Source organism: Rana temporaria, chromosome 1, assembly GCF_905171775.1.
Source record: "Rana temporaria chromosome 1, aRanTem1.1, whole genome shotgun sequence".
Taxonomy (NCBI): Eukaryota; Metazoa; Chordata; class Amphibia; order Anura; family Ranidae; genus Rana; species Rana temporaria.
The window spans coordinates 415,126,359-415,148,939 of record NC_053489.1 but is presented as its reverse complement, the minus strand read 5'-3'; the positions used below and the strand labels follow the sequence as shown (position 1 = coordinate 415,148,939).

Sequence of the window (22,581 nt, the reverse complement as noted above, 5' to 3'; positions counted from 1 at the left end):
AGTGAATTTACCTTTTAGTTAATTAACCATATTATCTCTACATTTGCCACTGTTTGGGGCTATGTTAAGATCCATTTTGTTATATTGAAAATGCCCCCCTCGGCTTATACTCTAGTCACCTTTTTGCGCCTGATCTCCCGGACTTTAGGGACCCGGTACCGACCGGCCGTAGGTCCCTTGGACCCCAAGCACACATGTAGCCCCACTCTTCCTCTACAAGTGTGCAAAGTTTGTTGTCCGGGGGACCTACGGCCGGGGACCACTGATTTTTCAAAGCCGGGCAACCCTTCCATAGACTCCCATGTTAAACTGTAATTTCTCTGGTGACTTTGGGGACCCGGTACCGGCCGGTCGTAGGTCCCCTGGACCTGGAACTTTGCACACATATAGCCCCATTTCTCCTCTACAAGTGTGCAAAGTTTGTTGGCTGGGGGGCACTGATTTTTCAGAGCTAGGCCCACCTTCCGTAGTCTCCCATGTTAAACGTCAGTCTAGGCTCTGGGCACAGTGAGGCATGCAGATGGACACCCTAGGCTTATACTCGAGTCAATAAGTTTTCCCCGTTTTTTTTTTTTTTTGTGGTAAAATTAGGTGCCTCGGGTTATATTCGGGTTGGCTTATACTTGAGTATATACAGTATGTAATCTGATATAGCAGTGGATAATGTAGAAAGGGGAGTCAGAGTTTAGTAGTACATGATCTTTTGCACTTTCTGTAGCAGTCATATGGTAGTGATGTTGTGGAGGATTTACAGAAACTGAATCGCCTGTATCTGTAATGCTCAATGTTTGCATGCTGTTCAGTGAGTAGTGAATACAAACGCACATGAAGTAGATTTTTATGCGTTTCAGCTTTTCTAGCGATTTTATACATCTACAGACAATGGGGGTTATTTACGAAAGGCAAATCCACTTTTCAAGTGTACTTGCAGTGCAAAGTGGATTTGCCTTTCGTAAATAACCCCCAATGTCTTCTGTTACTTGATGACAACATTTTACAACACTAGTTTATAGAGAAGGCCGCTTCTGATCGTTCTATGCTTTGATGATATGAGAATTTACTTGAAACAAGAAAAGTGTGTTGTAGCAGTACAAAAATGCTGGTATTTGTTCTCCTCCTTCATGCTTTGGTAATTTAAAAATGAAGTTAAATATTATATGCAGTTATTTTGTTTTGCTTATAGGTCACAGTCACCGACCCTGACTTGATTGAAAAATCAAACTTGAACAGGCAGTTTCTCTTCCGACCTCACCACATTCAGGTATGTTTACGTGGCCTACTTCTGGTAGAGCTGTTACTACATTTAAGATTTACACCATACTAATGTTTTCAATGTTTGTTTTTATGCTGGAGCGTAAGGCAAACCAATAAATGCACTGATTGATTCATTATTTTGATTTACTGGCCATGTATATCCTGACTATATTGCTCTTTTTATCTCATCATGAAAAGGTATTCTGTGCCTTAGGGACTGTAGAGTGTTTCATTCAGGCTTTACCTAATTTTTAATTGTTTTAATTTTCCCAGCAGCCAGTTCTTCTTCTCCTGTATGCTGTTACTTTATTGGTCCTTTTGCAGTCAACAGTAGGGACATTTGCTGTTTAAAAAAAAAAAAAAAAAAGGCATACATTTGTATGTTGATCTGTCTGACAGAAGCTGGGCGTTCATGCTGGAAAACCAGCAGCTGACCGACTCCAGATCGGTGCTCTCAGCCATTGGCAGAGAGTGCTAATCAGAGTGTTTGGGCATGGGGAGGCTTTTCCCTGTCGGAACACAGCGGCTCAGCGGGGGAGATCACTGGACTAACCTTGCATGGTTAGTACAGTGTCTGACCGGAGCTGAAGGTTTTTTTTTTTTTTTGTGCAACCCAGCAGGTTGTAGTGTGTACCAGGCTTAATGCAAAGATCACACGGCAATAAATGGACTTTTGAGAATGGAGATGTGTTTGAACTTCTATTAGGTTGGTGTGTGTTTCAGGTTGGCTTAAATTATGCCTCATCTCCTGTCCCTGCAATAGCTGCTACGAGGACAGAAAATTATGGAAATCTCCAACAGTTTCCAGATATTTTGTATACAAAAAAAAACATTTGGGTTGGAAAGTGTGGCCTAGAGTTCTTGTCAAGTTAACCAATGCTCATGTAAACTACTGAATATTGTGTGGGCATCTAGGTTCGGTAATCTCTGGACATGACAGGGTTATTGGGAATGTAAGTTAGATTTAGTTATTGCGGTCTTAAAAATAAGGTCTGTTGGAAGCAGGATTTTGCATCCAGTATGGCTACTAGCTTTGGAAATATGCTATATTACTATAATAATATAATATTTAATAATATAATTACTATAATAGCTACACTACTGCTGACATAGTTGTTATATTGTGTCCTGCTCTTGTTATCTGCACTGCTATACTGAACTTGTACGACCATGATTTGTGTAAAATAGGGGACACACTTGACGCATGTTACTGTAAATTCAGGTGGAAATGGCAGTATTAACTCTTGGCATTGTGCTTTTAAACAATGGAAGGTGTTAATCATACTGGGATGGAGCGTCTTGGCTAACTTTCACTTTTAGTCTTGATAGATGTGCAGTAGACTGCAGCATTGGTACCAGTACTTTTTCCAGTGTGGTTGCAGTGTCCAGGAGTACATGATTGGTGGTCGAGAGACATTGCGGTTGCCTTTGTAAATAATCCCAGGGGTATTTTTCAGAGGCAAGTGTTGAGTTGTTATATGTAAAAAAAACACATCCGTAAAAACATTCCATTCGATTATTTTATGTATAATATTATATTGTAGGTCGACTGTTGTCAAATTTATTCCTTTTCTTGGTAGTAATTGTATTATCTCTGTGCTTATATATTTAGTTGAAGATGGACCTACTGATATAGGCTAGCCTAATTTAAAAAAACACACCGTACCTATTTTACTACAAGATGATTTTAATGATGCTCAGTGTTACTCAACCAAGACGACTGAGGCGAGCATGTAAATGCAGGGTGACATGGCCATATATCGTTGTGATGCCCTTAATTTATAGTATAATGATGTAAAGAGAAGCACCGACATCCTCCTCATGCCAGTGCTACCCTTTGCTTTATCTAGGACTGCTCACCTCAGGGGAATATTGTAAGAAAAACAGACCCTGTACATCACATGACTATCCTCAAGGCCCTATTCACACCTGAGCGCTTCAGAAACGGCATTGCACGGCATTGTCACGTCCGCAGCTAGCGGACGTGACAAAATGCCTGGACATCACATCCAAAAAAGGTGCAGGGGCAACTTTTGCATGTTTGTCACGTATAGGGCAGCTCACTTAAGTGAATAAGCTGCCCTGTGCTGTTGCACAACAAACGCGATAACGTGCAAAACAAAAAATTAACATGACAAAATGCGCAGGTGTGAATGGGGCCTAAGACTTCAGAAAAATTAAAGGTGTTACAAAAAAAAAAAGAATCCCAAAATACTGCAGGGGGGGCATCTAGGGCCTGGTGTTGGGCTTTAAAGTTGACATCACCACATGCTTTAAAATAGTTTTTCGGTATATTAACTTACTGGTATTATAAACTTCTTCTTTTTTTCTCTCCACCTTTCTAGAAACCTAAAAGTTGTACTGCTGCTGCTGCAACCATAAACATCAACCCTGAGTTGAAAATAGAACCGCGATTAGATAAGGTGTGTCCTGCCACAGAGAATACCTATAGAGATGAGTTTTACCTCAGACAAGACGTCATTGTGAATGCACTGGACAACGTGGAGGCTAGAAGATATGTAGACAGGTAAGATACTGTAGATTTTATACATGTATGTAATTTGTTTTAATGTTTTGATATTTGTATCTATTTTTGTATCATATTTTTTTTTTTTTTCCCCACAATTTTTGGAGAGCAATTGTATTCTGCATTCTTGCTGAACTGGTATAGTGGAAAGATTTGCAGTACAGTTCCCAAAAGTCCCGACTCAGAAATAACCTAGACGTCTTGGATCTTGTTAAAAAGAGCCATAGTCTGTCTAAATAAAACGCATTTGAGAAGATGGGGGGGGGGGGTTTAATAATCAGTAAATGGACTGCATACAGTGATGCCTCCAACCCAACCTTCCTTGCCCCTATCCTTGTGAGCAAGCCAGGAGTGGTGGAAGGCTGTTTTGGGTTGGAGACCTCACTGTATGCAGTCAATTCACAGATTTTTAGAAACGCTTTAAGACTAATTGGAATGCAGCCAATTATTTTTTTTTTTCACTCATCAGAACTATAGATTAAGTTATTTAGTACTCCACCATCCTGTCCTAGTTCCTATTCCTTACTTACACCCACCCTGCCCGTCATGGTCATTAACTTCCACCATCTGTATATCTAGTAAAACGAACATCTCTCTAGTTTGGACACCATGTATACAGTTGAAACTCAAAGTTCGAATATCGTGCAAAAGTTTATTTATTTCACTAATGCAACTTAAAAGGTGAAGCTAATATATGAGATAGACTCATTACATGCAAAGCAAGATAGTTCAAGCCGTGATTTGTCATAATTGTGGTGATTATGGCTTACAGCTCATGAAAACCCCAAATCCACAATCTCAGACAATTAGAATATTACATACAATCAATAAAACAAGTGTTGTACATAGAACAATATCAGACCTCTGACAAGTATAAGCATGCATATGTACTCGGTACTTGGTTAGGGACCCTTTTGCAGCAATTTCTGCCTCAATGCGGCGTGGCATTGAAACTATCAGCCTGTGACACTGCTGAGGTGGTATGGAAGACCAGGATGCTTCAATAGCGGCCTTCAGCTCTTCTGCATTGTTCGGTCTCATGTCTCTCATCTTTCTCTTGGCAATGCCCATTTATGGGGTTCAGGTCAAGCGTGTTTGCTGGCCTTTCAAGCACAGTAATACCGCAGTCATTGAACCAGGTTTTGGCAGTGTGGGCAAGTGCCAAGTCCTGCTGGAAAATGAAGTCATCATCCCCCATAGAGCTTGTCTTTGGAAGGAAGCATGAAGTGCTCCAAAATCTCCTGGTAGATGGCTGTGTTGACCCTGGACTTAATGAAGCACAGTGGACAAACACCAGCAGATGACATGGCTCCCCAAATCAACACAGACTGTGGAAACTTCACACTGGACTTCAAGTATCTTGCAGTGTGTGAATCTCCATTCTTCCTCCATACTCTGGGTCCTTGGTTTCCAAATGAGATGCAAAATTTGGACCGCTGAGCAACAGACCAGATCTGTTTTTCTTTAGCCCAGGTAAGACACTTCTGACGTTGTTTGTTGTTCAGTAGTGGCTTGACAAGAGGAATACAACATTTGAAGCCCATGTCCAGGACCCGTCTGTGTGTGGTGGCTCTTGATGCACTGACTCCAGCCTCAGTCCACTCCTTGTGAAAGTCCCCAACACTTTTCAATGGTGTTTTCCTGACAATCCTCTCCAGGCTGCGGTCATCCCTGCTGCTTGTGCACCTTTTCCCTCCACACTTTTCCCTTCCACATAACTTTCTATTCATGTGCTTTGATACAGCACTTTAGTAAAATTCAACTTCTTTTGCAATTCCCTTTTTTGAGGCTTTCCCTTCTTATAGAGGGTGTCAATGATGGGTTTTCTGCACAACTGTCATGTTAGTCATTCCTACTGAACCAGACTGAGAGACCATTTAAAGGCTCAGGAACCCTTTGCAGGTGTTGTGGGTTAATTAGCTGATTAGAGTGGGACACTTTGAGCCTAGAATATTGCACCTTTTCACAATATTCCAATTTTCTGAGATTGTGGATTTGGGGTTTTCATGAGCTGTAAGCCATAATCATCACAATTATGACGGCTTGTACTATGTTGCTTTGCGTGTAATGAGTCTAGCTCATATATTGGTTTCACCTTTTAAGTTGCATTAGGGAAATTAACTTTTGCACGATACTCAATTTTTTTTTTTAAGTAAATGGTTGTGCACAATTTTGCTTTTACTTCAGAGTTTTTTTTTTTTTTTTTAACAAGCTGTATAAGAGAGAGATGCAGAATTGTGATTGTACATTTTTTTTTTTTAATCTTTGTATAAAAGAATTGGCTATGTTTAGAGAATTATAATTCTGTGCATCCACAATTCAATTAGACACACAGCTAAATGCATGTAAATGTGACCAAACCCCTCTAAACTTGCTGTAAAGCAGGGGAAATCCTGATCTAAATGCTGACACTAGAACAACTAAATGCAGGAGTGCCAGTATGAATGAGGCCTACATCTCTACTATTAATCTTTTTTATGCAGCAAATTGCATGTATGTTAGTGCTTTTAACAATTTACAGAAATATACTGTATATGTGGACAGCACTTTTTTGGCACTGTAACTGTCTTGGAGTTGAAGAACCAGTTGTTGAGGAAATCACAACATGAACCTCTAGTCAAAGGGGCTGAATCACAGGTCAGGTTTCATAAGAAATGTGGTTGTTTGCTATGGATAAAGGTACCATTGTTACATCCGTGGTGTGTGTGTGTTTTTTTTTTTTTTTTCCTTTTTTTTTAACTGCTGAAAGTGTACTGAATGAATGAATGAAAAACTTATAAAGCGCGGCGCATGCGAACTGAATCGCTTCTGGGCGCTAGTTGTTCGTGTCTCATGACATCAAAAGAGCAGAGTTTTGATCTGTCTTCTGAAAGTCAGGTGGTTTTCCTCCAACCGAATGCTGGTTGGTAAAGCGTTCTATAGTCTAGGACCCTGAAAAGCAAACCTTCTTTCTCCTTTGGACTTGCATTTGGTTTTTGGTACCCTGACCAGATTTTGGTCGGTGGATCGCAGAATGCGATTCGAATTGTGAGGTTCTATCTTGTCGCAAAGATATTGCGGAGCCTTCCCATGGATGCACTTATGTGTCAGGCAGAGTGCTTTAAATGCAATTCTGTCTTTTACTGGCAGCCAGTGAAGGGTTCTCAACGAAGGTGAGATTGATTCCCATTTTGTTTTCCCAGTCACCAGTCTGGCGGACGTATTCTGAACGACTTGCAGACGGGAGATTTGGTACTTTGGGAGTCCGAGGTACAGGGCGTTAGCATAGTCCAGTGTGGAATTCACGATTGTTCCCACCACGACTGCTACGTCTTCTTTGGGGATAAATGGAATAAGTCTGCGTAGTAGGCGCAACAGATGGTGCGCTCCGCTGACTACTGACCCTATTTGTGCGTCCATTGTCATGAAGGTGTCGAAGATGACCCCGAGACTTTTGACTTTGGAGCAAGGGGTGATGATTTGGCCCAGAATGGGCGGGGGTGTCCAGGTTGTTGCCAGTTGACTCTTTCGGCTGGCGTGAAACATAAGGAGTTCTGTTTTTGAACTGTTGAGTTTAAGATAACTCTTTGTCATCCAGTTTTCTATCAAAGAGAGACATTTCTCTAAACTGGGATGATGATCCTTTTTGTTGCAGATGCGAAAATACAGTTGCGTATCGTCTGCATAAGAGTGATAGAGTAGTTCTTGGCTACTGATAATATCAAAGAGAGGGCGAAGATAGATGTTGAAAAGCACCGGTGACAGGGGGGATCCTTGGGGGACTCCACATGACACCGTGCGCTTTTCCGACGTGAAATGGAATGTGTAGTTTCACTACAACCATTAGAGAGCAACAGTTTACAACAGAATAGTTTCTAGTAAGTACAAGCTGTATTAAGAGGCAACATTTTCTCAGACAAGCTTGCCAGAAGCTGAGGAGCAAGAAGTTGCAAAGAACAAAGCATGTAAACCCCAAAAAGCTGAAAACATAAGTATATGCAAATCAATTATATGTGTGTTTTTTTTTTCCATTTTTTGGGGGGGGGGGGGTGGAGTAAGGGATGGTTATAACCCCTGTTGGTTTATTTTTTGCCATTGGGGAGATTTACCTTCACTTCCTGTCCCATAGCCAAAACAGGAAGTGAGCGGAAATCCACAAAAACTAGTGTACCCATTGGAAGATTTTTCCCGCTATTCCTTTTCTGGGGACAACCCAAAATGTTGGATTTTATTTTACTTTCACTTTCTGTTTCAATCATTTTTAATTTGAGTTCAACAAGGAACCAACGTGCACTAGTTGCGACCATGCAGTGGCTAGCGATTTATTATTTTTTCATCAGATTGTTTTTATTGAGATTTATCAAACATAAACAACAAGATATCGAGGAATTTAATTTGCATACAGAGTTATACAAAATAATTGTTTCAAATCTGTATTTCAAGCAACGAGAATGATGTGCATAAGAACCAGAGGGAGCCAGAAGCTTAGGGGACTTATTATAATAAAGGCCAGACAATCCATGTGGGCTGGGGGCTGAGGAAGGCTTCAAGGACTTTATAGCCTGAAGGACCTTAGCTTCAGTGATATTGGCATTCAAGGTGTCACGTGCGTCATTGGCTAGTGCGGGAAGGGTCAGATGACAGAAGAATGCTTCAAGGGGAAATAGGTCCGGCTTAGCATAAAGCTTTGATAAAAAGTCAGCAAAGGTGGATGTGATGTTCTGGGGGTTAGATGTGTGGCCTCCTGCAGGCAATCGCAGTAGAACTGGCCTATAAGGTTTCCCCAACGAATTAAGCTTCCTAGGTAACATCAGACCCAGTTTGTCTGTGCAAGTATAGTATTTCTGTTTGGTCCAGAGGAGGGTTTTTTCGGCCTCGAGGTGCCTTCCTGTGTGCTATAGTGGTGCATGCTTTCCAGCGCGTCTCTGCGTCTGGTAAGAGGAAGTGGAGATCCGACAGATGACGCCTGCGCGAAGAGACCAGCTGGATGATCTGTCCACTTACTGTGGCTTTATGGGCTTCCCATACAGCTGAAGACACGGAGCCGACATTGTCAGCGAAGTACGTTTTTGGATGGAGGATTAAATGCATTGGCACGTGGCCGGGTCGTTAACAGGGATTCGTTAATGTGCCAGTGGGAAGGGCGCCTAACCATGCCTGAAAGGGTGACCACAAGAACCAAGGTGTCATGATCAGACCAGTGGGAGGCGGGGATAGTTATTTTATTCACCAGGGGGAGATGAGGGAGTTGCATAAAAACATGGTAAATTCTACAAAAACTGTTATTGTGTTAGAGCAGTAAGTAAAGTCACAAGTGGTCAGGTGGAGTTCACTTTTAAACACCAAATAAGCCAAAGGTCTTTCTTGCGAGAAGTCATGAAAGAGGGTCACACCTTGCGCGTATCGCCTGTCCAAAGCTGAGTTGAGTGTAATATTAGAGTCTCCCATGAGGAGGAGGAGGAGGCCTTTTTGATGTTGTGAAATCACTGTACAGAGGTGAGAAAAGAATCTGTGTTGAAACCTATTAGGGGTGTAGTAGGCGACAAGGGTAACCTCTTGATCCCAAATGGTGCCCTGCAAAAGTAGGTATCTACCAGTGGAGTCTGCAATTTCTAGAGCACAAGTAAAAGGGAGATTATGTCGAAAGGCGATCAAAACTCCTCTGCTTCTCAGTGGCTGAGGCCATGTAAAACATGGGAAAAGAGACGGATACCTTGAAGCAGAAGACTGGGCAAACCTGGTCTCCTGAAGACACAGCACATCTATAAGTTGAGATTTTAGGGTGATGGGAAAACCCTGTGACCCTAGGCGGGGAAATACAAATGTCAAGGAATATAGAAAACTCGCCTTCGGTCAAAGGCATCCTAAAAATGGATTTTAGGCGGGGGTGGCTCTGCCACCAGACACATGGCTGCTATTATAATATCAACAGAAGCTCCCGAGGGAACCAAGGGAGGAAAAGAGACTGTAGGCGCACGGGTCAAAGCCTCAACCACTGTGCAACTGTAGCTATAGCAGTAGGTAAGCAAAGGGGAAAAGAGGGAAGACAGAGGGAAATAAGGGTTTCGGGGGTCGCGGGAGACACAATGACGTTTATGTCCATATTCCATGCAAAAGTAGAACCAGAGGTGAGGTGCAAAAGCCTAGGGGGAGGGTAAGCCAAGGTTTGGGCCACAGCCCCACCAAGCACCTAGCCAAAGGAGCCTGTGCGGTGTCCAATGATGGCAACATAGAGACCTGTGGTGGGTGCAAGAGGTAGGCAGGTGTCCACTAGACAGCAGTCCCATGGGGTTGGGGTGGGAACAAGGAGCCAAAGGAAGGAAAACCTAAAAAAGGGGGAGGGAAGGGTCAAGGACCGGAGGGAAAAGCCGAGACCGCCTCTGGGCTGGGAGAAAGATAAAATAACAATAATAGAAAATGGGTTATGGCTTTGTGCTGGTTCCAGGTTCACAGGGTCCCCCTGAAAGGGTGCGAGGAAGCCTGGTCAGCCTGGAGGCAGGGGAAATTGATGAAGGCACCACAGGGCCAGGGATGCCCCAATCCATAACAAAAGGGAAGAGTGGGCTCCACTTGCAGTAGATAGAATATATTCTACATCCTGAAAGCAAGTTGTAGAGAGTTCCTTTATAAGTTTGCTTGTAGAGATACGTCGCATTAACTGAAAAGTTCAATTTGAATCCCTCCTAAAGAGTTTTAAGGGGTTGTAAAGGCAGAAGGTATTTTATCTTAATGCATTCTATGCATCAAGATAAAAAACCTTCTGTGTGCAGCAGCTGTCCTCCAGCCTCTCCCCCCTAATACTAACCTGAGCCCCATCTCTCTCCCGCGATGTCCACGAGTGCCTTGGCCATCCGAGATGCTCCTCCTGAGACACAGCAGCGGCACCTTTTGGCTCCCGCTGCTGCCAAAGTCATTCAGCCAATCATGATGGAGGGGGCCGGGGCTCCATGTCTGAATGGACATACAGAGCTGTGACTAAGCTTGGGTGCCCCCATATCAATCTGCATGCTGTGGGGGGACTCGACAGGAGGGAGGGGCCATGAGCACAGAACAGGGACATGAGAAGAGGAGGATCCGGGCTGCTTTGTGCAAATACACTGCAACAGTAAGATTGAGTAAGTAGGTAAGTATGACATGTGTTGTGGAAATTCCATTATGCGCTGCGCGTAATTCATGTCACTTTTCAGCCTTTTGGTATAATGCACCTTAGTACGACCCTGTTTCCCATATTTTCCAAGTAACAAACATGACCAACCATCCTTAGAGCCACAGCTCGACTGTGTGATAATGGGAGCAATCTTTATTTAACAATAGAGCCTGGTTGCTTCACAAATCAGCCAATCAAGCACAGGCAAACAGGAGGAGTTATACAATACTCAACCAATGAACAATGACTAGGGGAGTCTTATGAGCGTGTCTGGGCAGGGGCAGTGTTTATGATTTCCCACCCCCTGTCTCTGTAAGCTATTATCTTCAGCTAGACAAAGAAATCCGCAAGGATATCGTGGACGCTGTCCCCAACCATAACAATTCAAAGACTGCCGTTGTCACTGTTGGCGTGAATCCTTATTCTGCGTTGTTCAAAGAACAACGCATAAATGGATTATACTACCATTCCTTTGGATGGGAGATTATCTGCAGGAACATGCCATAATCCCTCCTATGTTGTGTTGATCAGACACAGAGGGGCACACAAGCGTACGCCCCCCCCCCCCCCCCCCCCATAGCCGATCATGTCTCTGCAGAGTGAACACATCCCCCTAAAACGATCGTCTGCATTGCACAGGGGCCCTTCGCTGGTGGACATATCCCCACTCTGCAATCACTTCCCTGCAACCTCAGGAAGCTTTCCACTACCAAAACAGGTCTCAACTGGCATCCGTCTGCCCCAGTCCACTCTATAGAGCAGTCTGCAGGAGAACCAACACTGGAAAATACTGTAACAATACATATTAAATACATCTTAATAACATTTCCTCAACACATGTTTGTTTTTTTTGTTAAAAAAAAGCGAGACTTTACGATCACTTTAACTTGTAGAATGGCTCATAATAATGCTAGGTCTAGTACCAGACCTTTTTGCTATATAGGAGTTCCCTTATACATCTAGGCTTCATCATTACACACCAGTTATCTGATGTAAGTTATGTATTTGTAATTTTTCTTGCAGTCGGGCAGTATCCAACCTGCGTCCACTTCTTGACTCAGGAACAATGGGGACGAAGGGACACACAGAAGTGATTGTGCCTCGATTAACAGAATCCTACAACAGTTATGTAAGTAGTAACGTATTGAATTGTACTGTGTTTTTCATGTTGAAAACTGACCTGGTCTGCACACAGACAGTCTGTGCTCCTACCTTTTACAACCCCTTCAAAGTAGTATTCCTTTAAAGAAGAAGGTCTGCCAAAAAAATATATTTTGATCTGATCAGATTGCATTTAAGACAATGTCTATAGCCACCTCAATGAAGCTAGCGGGAGATCTAACCTACTTGTAACAACCAGATTTGAGTTTTGGTTGAACTGAGTATTACAGAGTAATATAATTTGGCACATCACTGATTCAGTAGACCATTTGGGAAGGCTGTAATGGTTATCACATGCTCAGATCTCTGTCTGAAGGGAGTTATTTATTTGTTTTTTTAATGCCATTTTGCTATTTTACTCCCCCCCAAACCTCTTTTTCTGAGAAAATACAGTATGGCTGTAAAGATAAAAATGAAAAAGTGGTGGTGGTTGCTAGTAAATCCTTTGCAGAAAGTTAAAGGATAAGTTCACCTTTTGGTAACATGTTAAATGGTACACCTCTATTAATGTGATTGTAAATGATCACCTTGTAAAACAACCCATTCAGTTTAAAATAGAAATGAAAATAAAAACATTTTTGTATAGGTATAAAAATAAAAAGGGGGGAAAAAATAACCCAAAAAAAAGATAAATATATTTTTTATAAGTGATCACATTCCCTCTGTTCTCGGCTGCATGAAAGCTGGGGGAAGGAGAAGCAGCAGCAGCACACTGAGCTTCCCAGTGAATGGCTGTGCGGGGGGGGGGGGGTCGTGCCAGGACAAGTCTGATCATTGGCGGAGATCACACTGAGTTCCCAGCATAGAGAACTGACCACGGTGTGTTCTGCTTAGTGTTGTCAGGTTTTAATAGAAAAGCAGAAGGACTGGCAGGGACACCAGAGATTTCACATAAAGGAAGCAATACAAAGAGAACTCTAAACTTTTTTTCATACCAGTACATAGTACAGCAGCCACATATCAGGAAGAAGAAATGTTGGGGTAACAAACACTTTAAGGGTGTAACTTGTTACCAAAGAGCGCCTGTCTGCACCCCTCTGATCCCCGCTGTGACATCTTCTCCCAGCAACACTGTCACAATTTTACAAAGAGCGTGACTGTAATCCAAAGCAGTGTTTCTTATTCCTGCCCAGTTGTTCACTCTAACTACATTACACCCCCCATATGTCAAAAAAATTAGGAGAGGAAGGTGGTCTTTAGCCCAGAGAACTGGGAAGAGGTGAAAAAAATGCTTACGATTGCAGTGCAGCAGGGGCACACATGACGTTTGGGTCACACTTGGTTTTGAAAGATTAGTATATGTTTTTTTTGTACTTTCAGTCTTTTTAAAGAAACGGAATGAGAAATGTGCTTCACTTGCACCAATATATTGTATATTTTTTTTATTTTTAAAGTGTTTGTAAAGTCAAAGATTACTGCCAGTCCCTCTGTTTTGCCAAGCCAATACTACACAGTGTAAATGTTTGTATACAATAATTATGCCTCCTAAATAACTTATTTCAGATTGTTTTGGTTCAGCCACGTGACCCCCGGCCGCTCTCCTTCCCCAAACTAAGGGCTATAGCGGGAAGGGCTGAGATCCCCCTCTGACATTGGCTGGGAGGTCACATGACCGTTGTGTTTTCCGATCAGTCCCTTAGATTGGGGAAGGAGAGCAAGCGGAGTTCACGTGGCCAAACAATCTGTATTTAGTGGCATCATTTTATACAAACATTTACTCTGTGCAGTATAGCTTGGTAGAACAGAGGGGCTTGCAGTAATCTTTTTTTGACTTTACTGCCAGCTGCTAATAAAGCAGAGGTTGGTAAGAGATCGCTCACACATAGTAGCTGACAGGCAGGGAGAGAGGTGGGATGACGGAGGCAAGTAAACTGACTACAGTATCATGGATCAGCAGCCAGTCAGTTTACATAGGGGGGACACAGGAACAGGATCAACCAGTTTTTTTTTTTACAGCATAGAAAGGGACATATTAGACCACACAAGCAGTATACTGTTTAACCTGCTGTAAAGGAACAGGATCTCCTTCCCCCCTTTTTTTTTTTTTTTTTTCCTCAACCTCTTTTCAGAGAGTTGTTTATACCCGTTAGTCAAAGAATGCAACCTAAATATTAGATTAGTACAGATTTTGATGTAATCCAGACTCCGATAACTTTTCTGTAAAAAAAATTGCTTCAGGAAGTAATGAAGGCATTCTGGTTTGTTACCTTAGCATGCCGCGTTACACACTGTGGTGCTCCTGTGTGTCATTTAGCCAAAAGGCCACTATCATTTGGAGCAGTGTCACCTCCAGCATACGCAGTCCCTGATCATAGCTTGCATGATCTAATGCAAATTTAATATGTCTCCTCTATGTTCAAATCTCTGAACACTGAGTGCTAATTCACACTATGTGGGGTGACAGACATTTTTTCGCGTGCTGTGATAAATTGCAGACATGCTGCACTTTATCGCAGTGCATCCGCCCGAGTCGCACTGCAATGTCGGACAGCACAGCGTGCCTCAGGACATTACAGTGAATGAAGTGTACATTTTGTACACTTCAAATGAAGTTGGTACTAAACAGTGCGGTGTGCTGAATCGTGCACCACGTTGCTCCCTTGCCAGTTGGCAACACAGATTTGCCAGAAGACTGAAATACTCTGGCTGCTCTTCGATTTAACAGACTTTGCAGTGTGAATCGCCCCTTACACTATATCACTAGATACTTGTTATAGTTAAAGGGTCACTAAAGGAAAACATTTTTTTAGCTAAATAGCTTCCTTTACCTTACTGCAGTCCTGGTTTCATGTCCTCATTGTTCGTTTTTGCTCTGATGTTGCTGTAATTCTGCTCTGGACACTTCCTGGTTGTCTGTTTCCTTTGGACCACAGTACTGGGAGCTTCTAGTTTCGTTTTCAAACCCTCACTTCTCTATGGCTCTATACAGCACAGAGGCAGCATAACATGCAAAAACGAAACTGAAACTAAAGGTACATTATATGATTGATTGTTTTTTTTATCTATTTTTAATCGTTTTTAAAAGGAATCAGTTAACTATTATGTCTCTATACCCTGTAAACAGTCATTTGAGTAAAAATTTTTTTTTCCTTTTACAACTCCTTTAAGGGTAGAAAAAATTTGTGTTCACGTTTTGTATCTGTGTCCTACATCACTGAAATGTCAGATCAGATCTTCTTCTTGGTTCCCTGTTAAATAACTTTACTGATTTTCTTTTTTCCAACATAGCGGGATCCTCCAGATGAGGAAATTCCTTTTTGCACTTTAAAGTCATTTCCAGCAATCATTGAGCACACAATTCAGTGGGCAAGAGACAAGGTAGTATTTTTTTTTTTATAAATCTTGTTATTAAAGTATGTAAAGATCTAACACGGTTCCTGGAGTATTTAACCTTGAAGTGGGGTACATTAGTTCCTCCCACCAATAGTGTTATGGTTTTATGAAGGGGGTAGATTTTCATGTGTGCCATTACAGGTCCCAGGGTAAAGGGTATATTCAATAACAGAACATTTGCTGATATTATTATTGGAAATGTTACTGTATAGAGGTGTAATGCCATTGTTGGTTGGTGGGATTAGGCGAATTGTAAGTCTTTCTATGGACAGGTTTTCCACACATGCTTCCCAGGCTTGAGTGAATTTAGAAGTACAGTTTTTTTTTTTGTTTTGTTTTTTTATAAGTTTCTTTGTATAATGGTAGGATGGTAATGATTTTTTTTTTTTTCAAAATCATATTGTGGGTTTTTCAGCCTTCCTTGCGTAACAGAAGTTAATTCCCTAAAGTGTCTCTTAGTTAGTGTGGGCACTTTTCTATTTGATGGATTTTATTTTTTATTCTTCCATAAGAATATTGTATAACTGCACCCTTGTCTAGCAGCTCGATGATTTTTCTCTTTTTAAAATCTCCAACATTCTCCTGTGACCCAAAGAGGGAGATTTACTAAAACTGGTGCACTTAGAATCCGGTGCAGCTGTGCATAGTAACCAAACCACTTCAAACTTCAGCTTGTTTAATCAAAGGAGAAGCACAGCCAAACCTCTTGGCTGTACTTCTCTTGTGGATCACAGGAGAGCAATCGGTGCCACCTCATCTGTGCCCATCAGTGCCATCTCATCTGTGCCCATCAGTGCCACCATATCAGTGCCCGTAATTGAAAGAGAAAACTTACTTATTTACAAAAAAAATTACAGAAAAAAATTAAAAACGTAATTTTTTTTCAAAATTTTCAGTCTTATTTTAGTTGTTGCGCAAAAAAAAAATTGCAGAGGTGATCAAATACCACCAAAAGAAAGCTCTATTTGTGGGGAAAAAAGGACGCCAATTTTGTTTGGGTACAGTGTAGCATGACCACGCAATTGCCATTCAAAGTGCGACAGTGCTGAAAGCTGAAAATTGGCTTGGGCGGGAAGGTGCGTAAGTGCCCTGTATGGAAGTGGTTAAATAGTCACAGTGGAGCTATTGGAGGGATATAGCAGATATCCACTTTAGTATAAAACCAAAACTTTGCAAGCTTCAGCTTTTAGCTACTGCCTTTTTAACCTGTTGTTTTTTTTTTTTTTTTTTTATATAATTTTTTTTCCTGTTTTTCTGATTCAGTTTGAGAGTTCGTTTTCACATAAGCCTTCATTGTACAACAAATTCTGGCAGACGCATGCATCTGTAGAAGATGTTCTACAGGTATGTACAGAAAATAGTATTTAGGTTGCCATAATCCTATCGAAATAAATTATTAAGATGGAAATTAGTATTGCTCTCCATTTTATGAACTACAAAAATTGTAATGCCAAAATACAGTTCTCCCAGTTCTTGGTACCGATAACCAAAATATGTCTACAGAATGTTACTGATGTGCACGTACTTCTGTTTAGTGCTATCCCCGTACAAAGGCAGATCACTTGTGGAGACATAAAACTAAATGAATTTACTGGTTGTTAAAAATTTTAAAACGTGTTCATTTTATTATTTATGTATTTTATATTGTGTACTGGGGCATTGATTAGCACTCATATTGATGTCCTTCATACTTTGCAACAATGTATGTAGATGAATTGGGTATTAATATTAGGGCATAGATTGCTTTATATATTTACATTTGGTTTTCCAGTATAGTAATGCATATATGTGCATGAAAAAGCGGACGTTTTATTTTGGTGTTGCTGCCAGTTCTATGTAATAATTACATCCTTCTTTCCTATTCTTTATTGCAGAGAATACGAAATGGTGAAAGCTTAGAAGGCTGCTTCCATATTGTTAAGCTACTGAGCAGGAAACCCAGGAATTGGTCTCACTGTGTAGAATTGGCAAGGTTAAAGTTTGAAAAGTATTTTAATCACAAGGTAGGTGGGTAAAAAAATAACAGTATAGATGTACAGTAAAAAAATTTTTGGCGTGCGTGTATATTTAATTTGATTTATTTTCATGTGACCATCTCTTGCATGTACATACCCCATTTAAAGCTCATAGTTATCTCTGAGATAATGGATTTTTTTGGGCTGTTTTGTTTAAAATACAAAAACTTAATGCCGTTTGAAGTTTTTCTGAAATTGGGTATGCTCATATGCACACACTTCATTCTAACCTCCATTTCTGCATCCAGTAAAATGTCTTCTCTAAAATGGCACTGAGGTATACATAAAAAAACTTGGTAGTCTGCAATTTAAATCACTGTTCAACCTCTAGTGCTGATGGTAGTTGATACTAGAACAGACCATCTCCTACAGCAGGGATATGCAATTGGCGGACCTCCAGATGTTCCCATGAGCGAGACTTTAACAGCATCAAGCATGACACCCAGAGGCAGAGGCATGATGGGACTTGTAGTTTGGCAACAGCTGGAGGTCCGCTAATTGCTTATCCCTGTCCTACAGGGTTGTACATCACATGGCCAATTCTTTGATGAAGCACCACCATTGCTACACATACCCACTTTGGGAAACACCTGAATTATTATTTTTAGATTTTGAATGTCATGTACTGCCTAGTTTTTAAAATATGTGTGTGTATGATAGTGATAGCGATAGAGCTATCTCTCTATCTCCCCTATTGTCTCATATGAAAGGGTTTATTTATTTTGTATTTATTTTTATTACATGGCTTTGACTTCTTGTGTTTGTGTGGGTATTGTAACCCTTACATATATTTTGATCAAGGATCTCACTTTGTCTTTTGTTTTTTATCCTAGGCTCAGCAACTTTTACATTCATTCCCTCTTGATACACGGTTAAAAGATGGAAGTAAGTCGTGTAAATAGGAACAGTGACACTGTGGACACATTTCTTTCTTTCTTTTTCCCTTTGTGGCGTTTTTTGCTCTGATTGCCAAAAATCTGGGGATTGGAGTGGGGGATGTGGCTAATCCTAATGGTTGAACTTTAATAATTGCAGAATTAATGATACCATTTAGTAATACTTTGTCTTTTGCTATCAGTTGAGAAACATGCCTACTTCTCCTCCTTTTTTTTAAAGTGGTTGTAAACAAAAAAAAAACCTGCAAGACAAAGCCATATGAAATGCTCACCTTGGATCAAACCCCCCACTGCACACTGCTCTGCCTGGCGACATGTCTCCCGTGGTTATTTCTGGGTATCGTGGGCTCTGGTGCTGTGATCGGCCGGAGCCACGATGATGTCTGTCCCACCCATGCGTGCAGAAGCCGCCGGTATGGCATGTCAGCTGAAGTAGCAGCACAAACGAGTTTAGGAGATATCCATGGCTTATTGTAGGCTTACCTGTAGTAAAAAGTGGTTTGTAAGGGTTTACAACCATTTTTAAATCTGTTTTTTGCTAAAACTACAATTGAATTATATATATTTTTTTGAGCTGCATAAATGTTTTTTGTAAAGTGTGCCTATAGATGGTTAGTGCAAGTCTTTAGGTTTACAATATATCAGTATAAGGCCTCATGTACACTGGACGTTTTTGGACATTTTTATAGCAGCTGTTTTTGGCAGTAGACTTTTTTTCTACAGTCAATAAACTCTCCGTCATGTTATCCTATGTGTCCATACACACATTGGCTGTTATCAGCAGTTTTGAGCTGTAAAAAATAAATAAAAAAATAGTGGGTTCTGAGAGACTTTTTTCAGCTATAAAAACGCTGATAAACGCTCAAAAACTTCACACACCAGCGTTTTTTAGCATTTTTTATCCATTGAAAAAAAAAGAAAAACAATTATTTTCTTCAACAAAAAAAAGCTAAAAAACGCTATTGAAAAGACATTGAAAGAAGAGAATTTTTTTTTTGAAGGTTTTTTTTTTTTTTTACCTTCATGCATTCTATGCATGAAGGTAAAAAACCTTTGGTATGCATCTCCCCCCCCCCCCCCTCAGCCACCCTATTGACCACCTAATGCCCAAACTTGATCCAGCGATGTGCATGAGACCCAAGGCTCTCCTGCGTCTATCCCACCTGATTGGCTGAGCTTGAGCCATTGGCTCCCGCTGCCGTCGGTTTAAAGCCAGAGAGGCAGGGGATGGGGCTGAGCCATGCTTTTTGTGTCTTATGCACAAAGAGCCATCTCGGGAGCAAGGACCCACGAGTGCCCCCACAGCAAGCAGTTTGCTATCGGTGCACTCAGCAAGGAGAGGTCCAGAGCATGGCATGGGACCTGAGAAGAGGAGGATCAGGACCATTTGCACAGAGCAGGCAAGTATAACATGTTTGTTATTTTTTCTTTAATAAAAATACCTTTTACAATCACTTTAAGTCACTTTGCAATATAAATAGTGTTCTGCTAGTACATTGTAATTAAAATAAAATTTGTGGATGTCTTGTACTTTGCTTATTCAGGTTTGTTTTGGCAATCTCCGAAGCGACCCCCTACTCCAGTACAGTTTGATATAACCGACCCATTGTAAGTACAGGATTTCTGCTATTAATGGTTTATACACTGTAACAATAAGGGGTATACTTAAAATGGTGAATGTAACATTCACCAAACATCCACTGCATTTTTATCTTTCTGTTAAGTCTTTTCACATTATAGTGATTTCATTTACCTGTACTAGTGACTGTGATGTTCACGGCTTTACAAAAATGCCCCGATGCATTCATATTAAAACAGTAGTCATAAATATGTGTTCCTTATTTTTAGACACGTCGGCTTTATAATTAGCGCTGCCAAACTGTTTTCAGAAGTCCATGAAATCCAGCTCAGTGAAAAGGTAAATATATAAAATGAAGTGAGGATGCGTTTTTCTGCAAGGTTAAATTGGGCATCCAGTAGCTACTGGGTTAGGTAAAGCCAGTATAAACTATAAGAAAAAATAAAGTGTGTGTGTGTGTGTATATAGATGTGTGTGTGTGTGTGTGTGTGTGTGTGTGTGTATATACTCTCTATATACACAATCTAATATATAGAGTGATAGAGATATTTTGGTTGGGGGGGTACGTGTAGGTTCAGGGTCATGTTCAAAGTCAAAATCCGAGTCCGTGTATTTTTGGTAGGAATAAAGGGGGGGGGGGGCATATGAATGTGGTATCACTGTGATCATCAGAAGTAGTAGAATTTATTTTGGCTTTTTCTTTGATGGTAGATTATGGTAATGGCGAGAAATATACATATACATACCATCCTATCTATCTATATATATATATATATATATATATATATATATATATATATATATATATATATATATATATATATATATATATATATAAAAAAGGAAATATCCATTACAATTTACCAGCAAATGAAATCCCAATTTGTCCTGAAAAGATTGAAAATCTAATTGACCTGCATAAACTAAGTAGTTTATGATATGTACAGTACACTTTTACTAAAACATGTCAAAGTTACAAAACTGAGTTCAGGCATTGGGATGTGTTTTACCTTCATCATGAAGGGGTTGGACTTTGTGACATGGACTTAGTTTACATTTTCTGACATTTTAGGATAGCTATTGTCCTTGCACAGTTAGTCATATACTGTACATGGGAAAGACAGTTTGTTATACATAATCAATGACTTATTTTTAAATTTTTGTTTTCTTTGTACTGGCAGGATTTGACACATGATGTCATCCAGAACATTATAACAGGGATGACCATCAAAGATTTTACACCTTCCAATAAGGTATGTATGTTAACTTTTCCCTGTAAGACAAAATCAGGAAAAAGGTGGACAGAGCCAATATAAAAAAAAAAATTCTTTCTATTGAGGTTATGCTGCTGCCTACAGGAGAATTGGACACTGGCAAATAAAAATAAATAAAAAACCTCTAAGCCAGCCCAGGATAACTCCTCCTACAACCAACATGTCTTAGTGTTTTTTGCTGGTGTCCTAGGAAGATGGATGTCTTTTCTTCAGCTGTGTAAAGACTAACCTAACCTATTTTTATTAGCACCAATTGTTGTTCTTCAAAATGTTTTCCTTGGGCCCCCTTCACACTTGTGCAACTTGTCCTGCGACTTGGGACTACCCCATGATTTCCAGCGAATACCATTCATATATGTGTGACTTCAAGGTAGTCCCTGCATTACTTTGGTCTGACTTGGATGTGACTTGAGGTCCATGGACCTCACGATTACTCAGGCATTACTTCAAATCGCATCAAAGTCATGGCAAATTTGCATGACTTTCAGGTCTCTTCTCTACATTGCTGTTTGAGCTTATCTTTTTGATTGCAGCCATCCTATACAGCAGTTCTCATGCTGTGTTTTGGAGTGTTCTGTCCAGACCTTGTTGGACTGCACAGTGCTATATACTATTGGAAGTGATATTTGGCCAGCCAGGGCGGGCATCAGGGGTCCCCTGCTTTACATTGGTCACATGGCACCCTTAAATTTCCCACTTCCTACTGGTTTTCTGTGTGGAAGGTATTAATGTTGTGAAATTGAGCACCAACATCCTCCACTAGGTAGAGTGTTGCATGCGAGTGCCAAGTGGAAAGACTATCTTCGGTCACCTCTGGCCATCCAACTCTTTTTATGTTACCAACTGTTGGGTTTCGTGAATACCAGAGACTTTGCCTGGCATCCTGAGCCCTATCACCATGTGGTTGCAACATGTCTGATTCTAGACAAAAGGGGACAGTCCCACTGTAACAGGTGTCCCAGCTCACACTCTAAAGTCTCATACAAACGATCGGATTTCCATCGGACGAATCTGTGGAATTGTGTGCGAAGGGCGTTTTTTTTCAGCTCTTTAGCGTCACCCTTTGGACAACTTCTGCTAATGTTGTCTTATGGTTAGCATTGGTTCGGAGCATGCGTGTTTGTACTTTAAAAAACACACAATCAGATTATCCGACAAGACACATTTGTTGTCGGAAAATTTGAAAGCATGCTATAAAACATTTTGTTCTAAATTCAAACAACAATTGTCCGATGGAGCATACAAACCGTCGTATTATCTGACAACCCTGCCATCACACATTTGTTGTTGGAAAATCCGATCGTGTGTACGAGGCTTAAGAACGACTCTGGGACTGCTTGCAGCATGCCTACTGATGGTGCCAATGTCTGCGGTCTCTTCCATCAGTCCTCTTCAGTGCCAGTTAGGCGAGGCCTG

The 22,581-nt window shown here is 40.9% G+C and overlaps 1 protein-coding gene across 2 annotated transcripts in view; it reads left to right on the top strand.

The window, feature by feature from the left end:
- Positions 1 to 22,581, top strand: part of UBA6 (ubiquitin like modifier activating enzyme 6) — an 88,806-nt gene that overhangs the window by 45,073 nt on the left and 21,152 nt on the right. For both annotated transcript variants that reach the window (XM_040324754.1, XM_040324745.1), the window contains exons 18-27: positions 1,184 to 1,261; positions 3,600 to 3,781; positions 11,931 to 12,036; positions 15,297 to 15,386; positions 16,665 to 16,745; positions 17,276 to 17,404; positions 18,250 to 18,301; positions 19,857 to 19,920; positions 20,161 to 20,230; positions 21,073 to 21,144. In XM_040324754.1, coding sequence (XP_040180688.1) covers positions 1,184 to 1,261; positions 3,600 to 3,781; positions 11,931 to 12,036; positions 15,297 to 15,386; positions 16,665 to 16,745; positions 17,276 to 17,404; positions 18,250 to 18,301; positions 19,857 to 19,920; positions 20,161 to 20,230; positions 21,073 to 21,144 — 924 coding nt within the window. The remainder of the gene's footprint in view (positions 1 to 1,183; positions 1,262 to 3,599; positions 3,782 to 11,930; positions 12,037 to 15,296; positions 15,387 to 16,664; positions 16,746 to 17,275; positions 17,405 to 18,249; positions 18,302 to 19,856; positions 19,921 to 20,160; positions 20,231 to 21,072; positions 21,145 to 22,581) is intronic.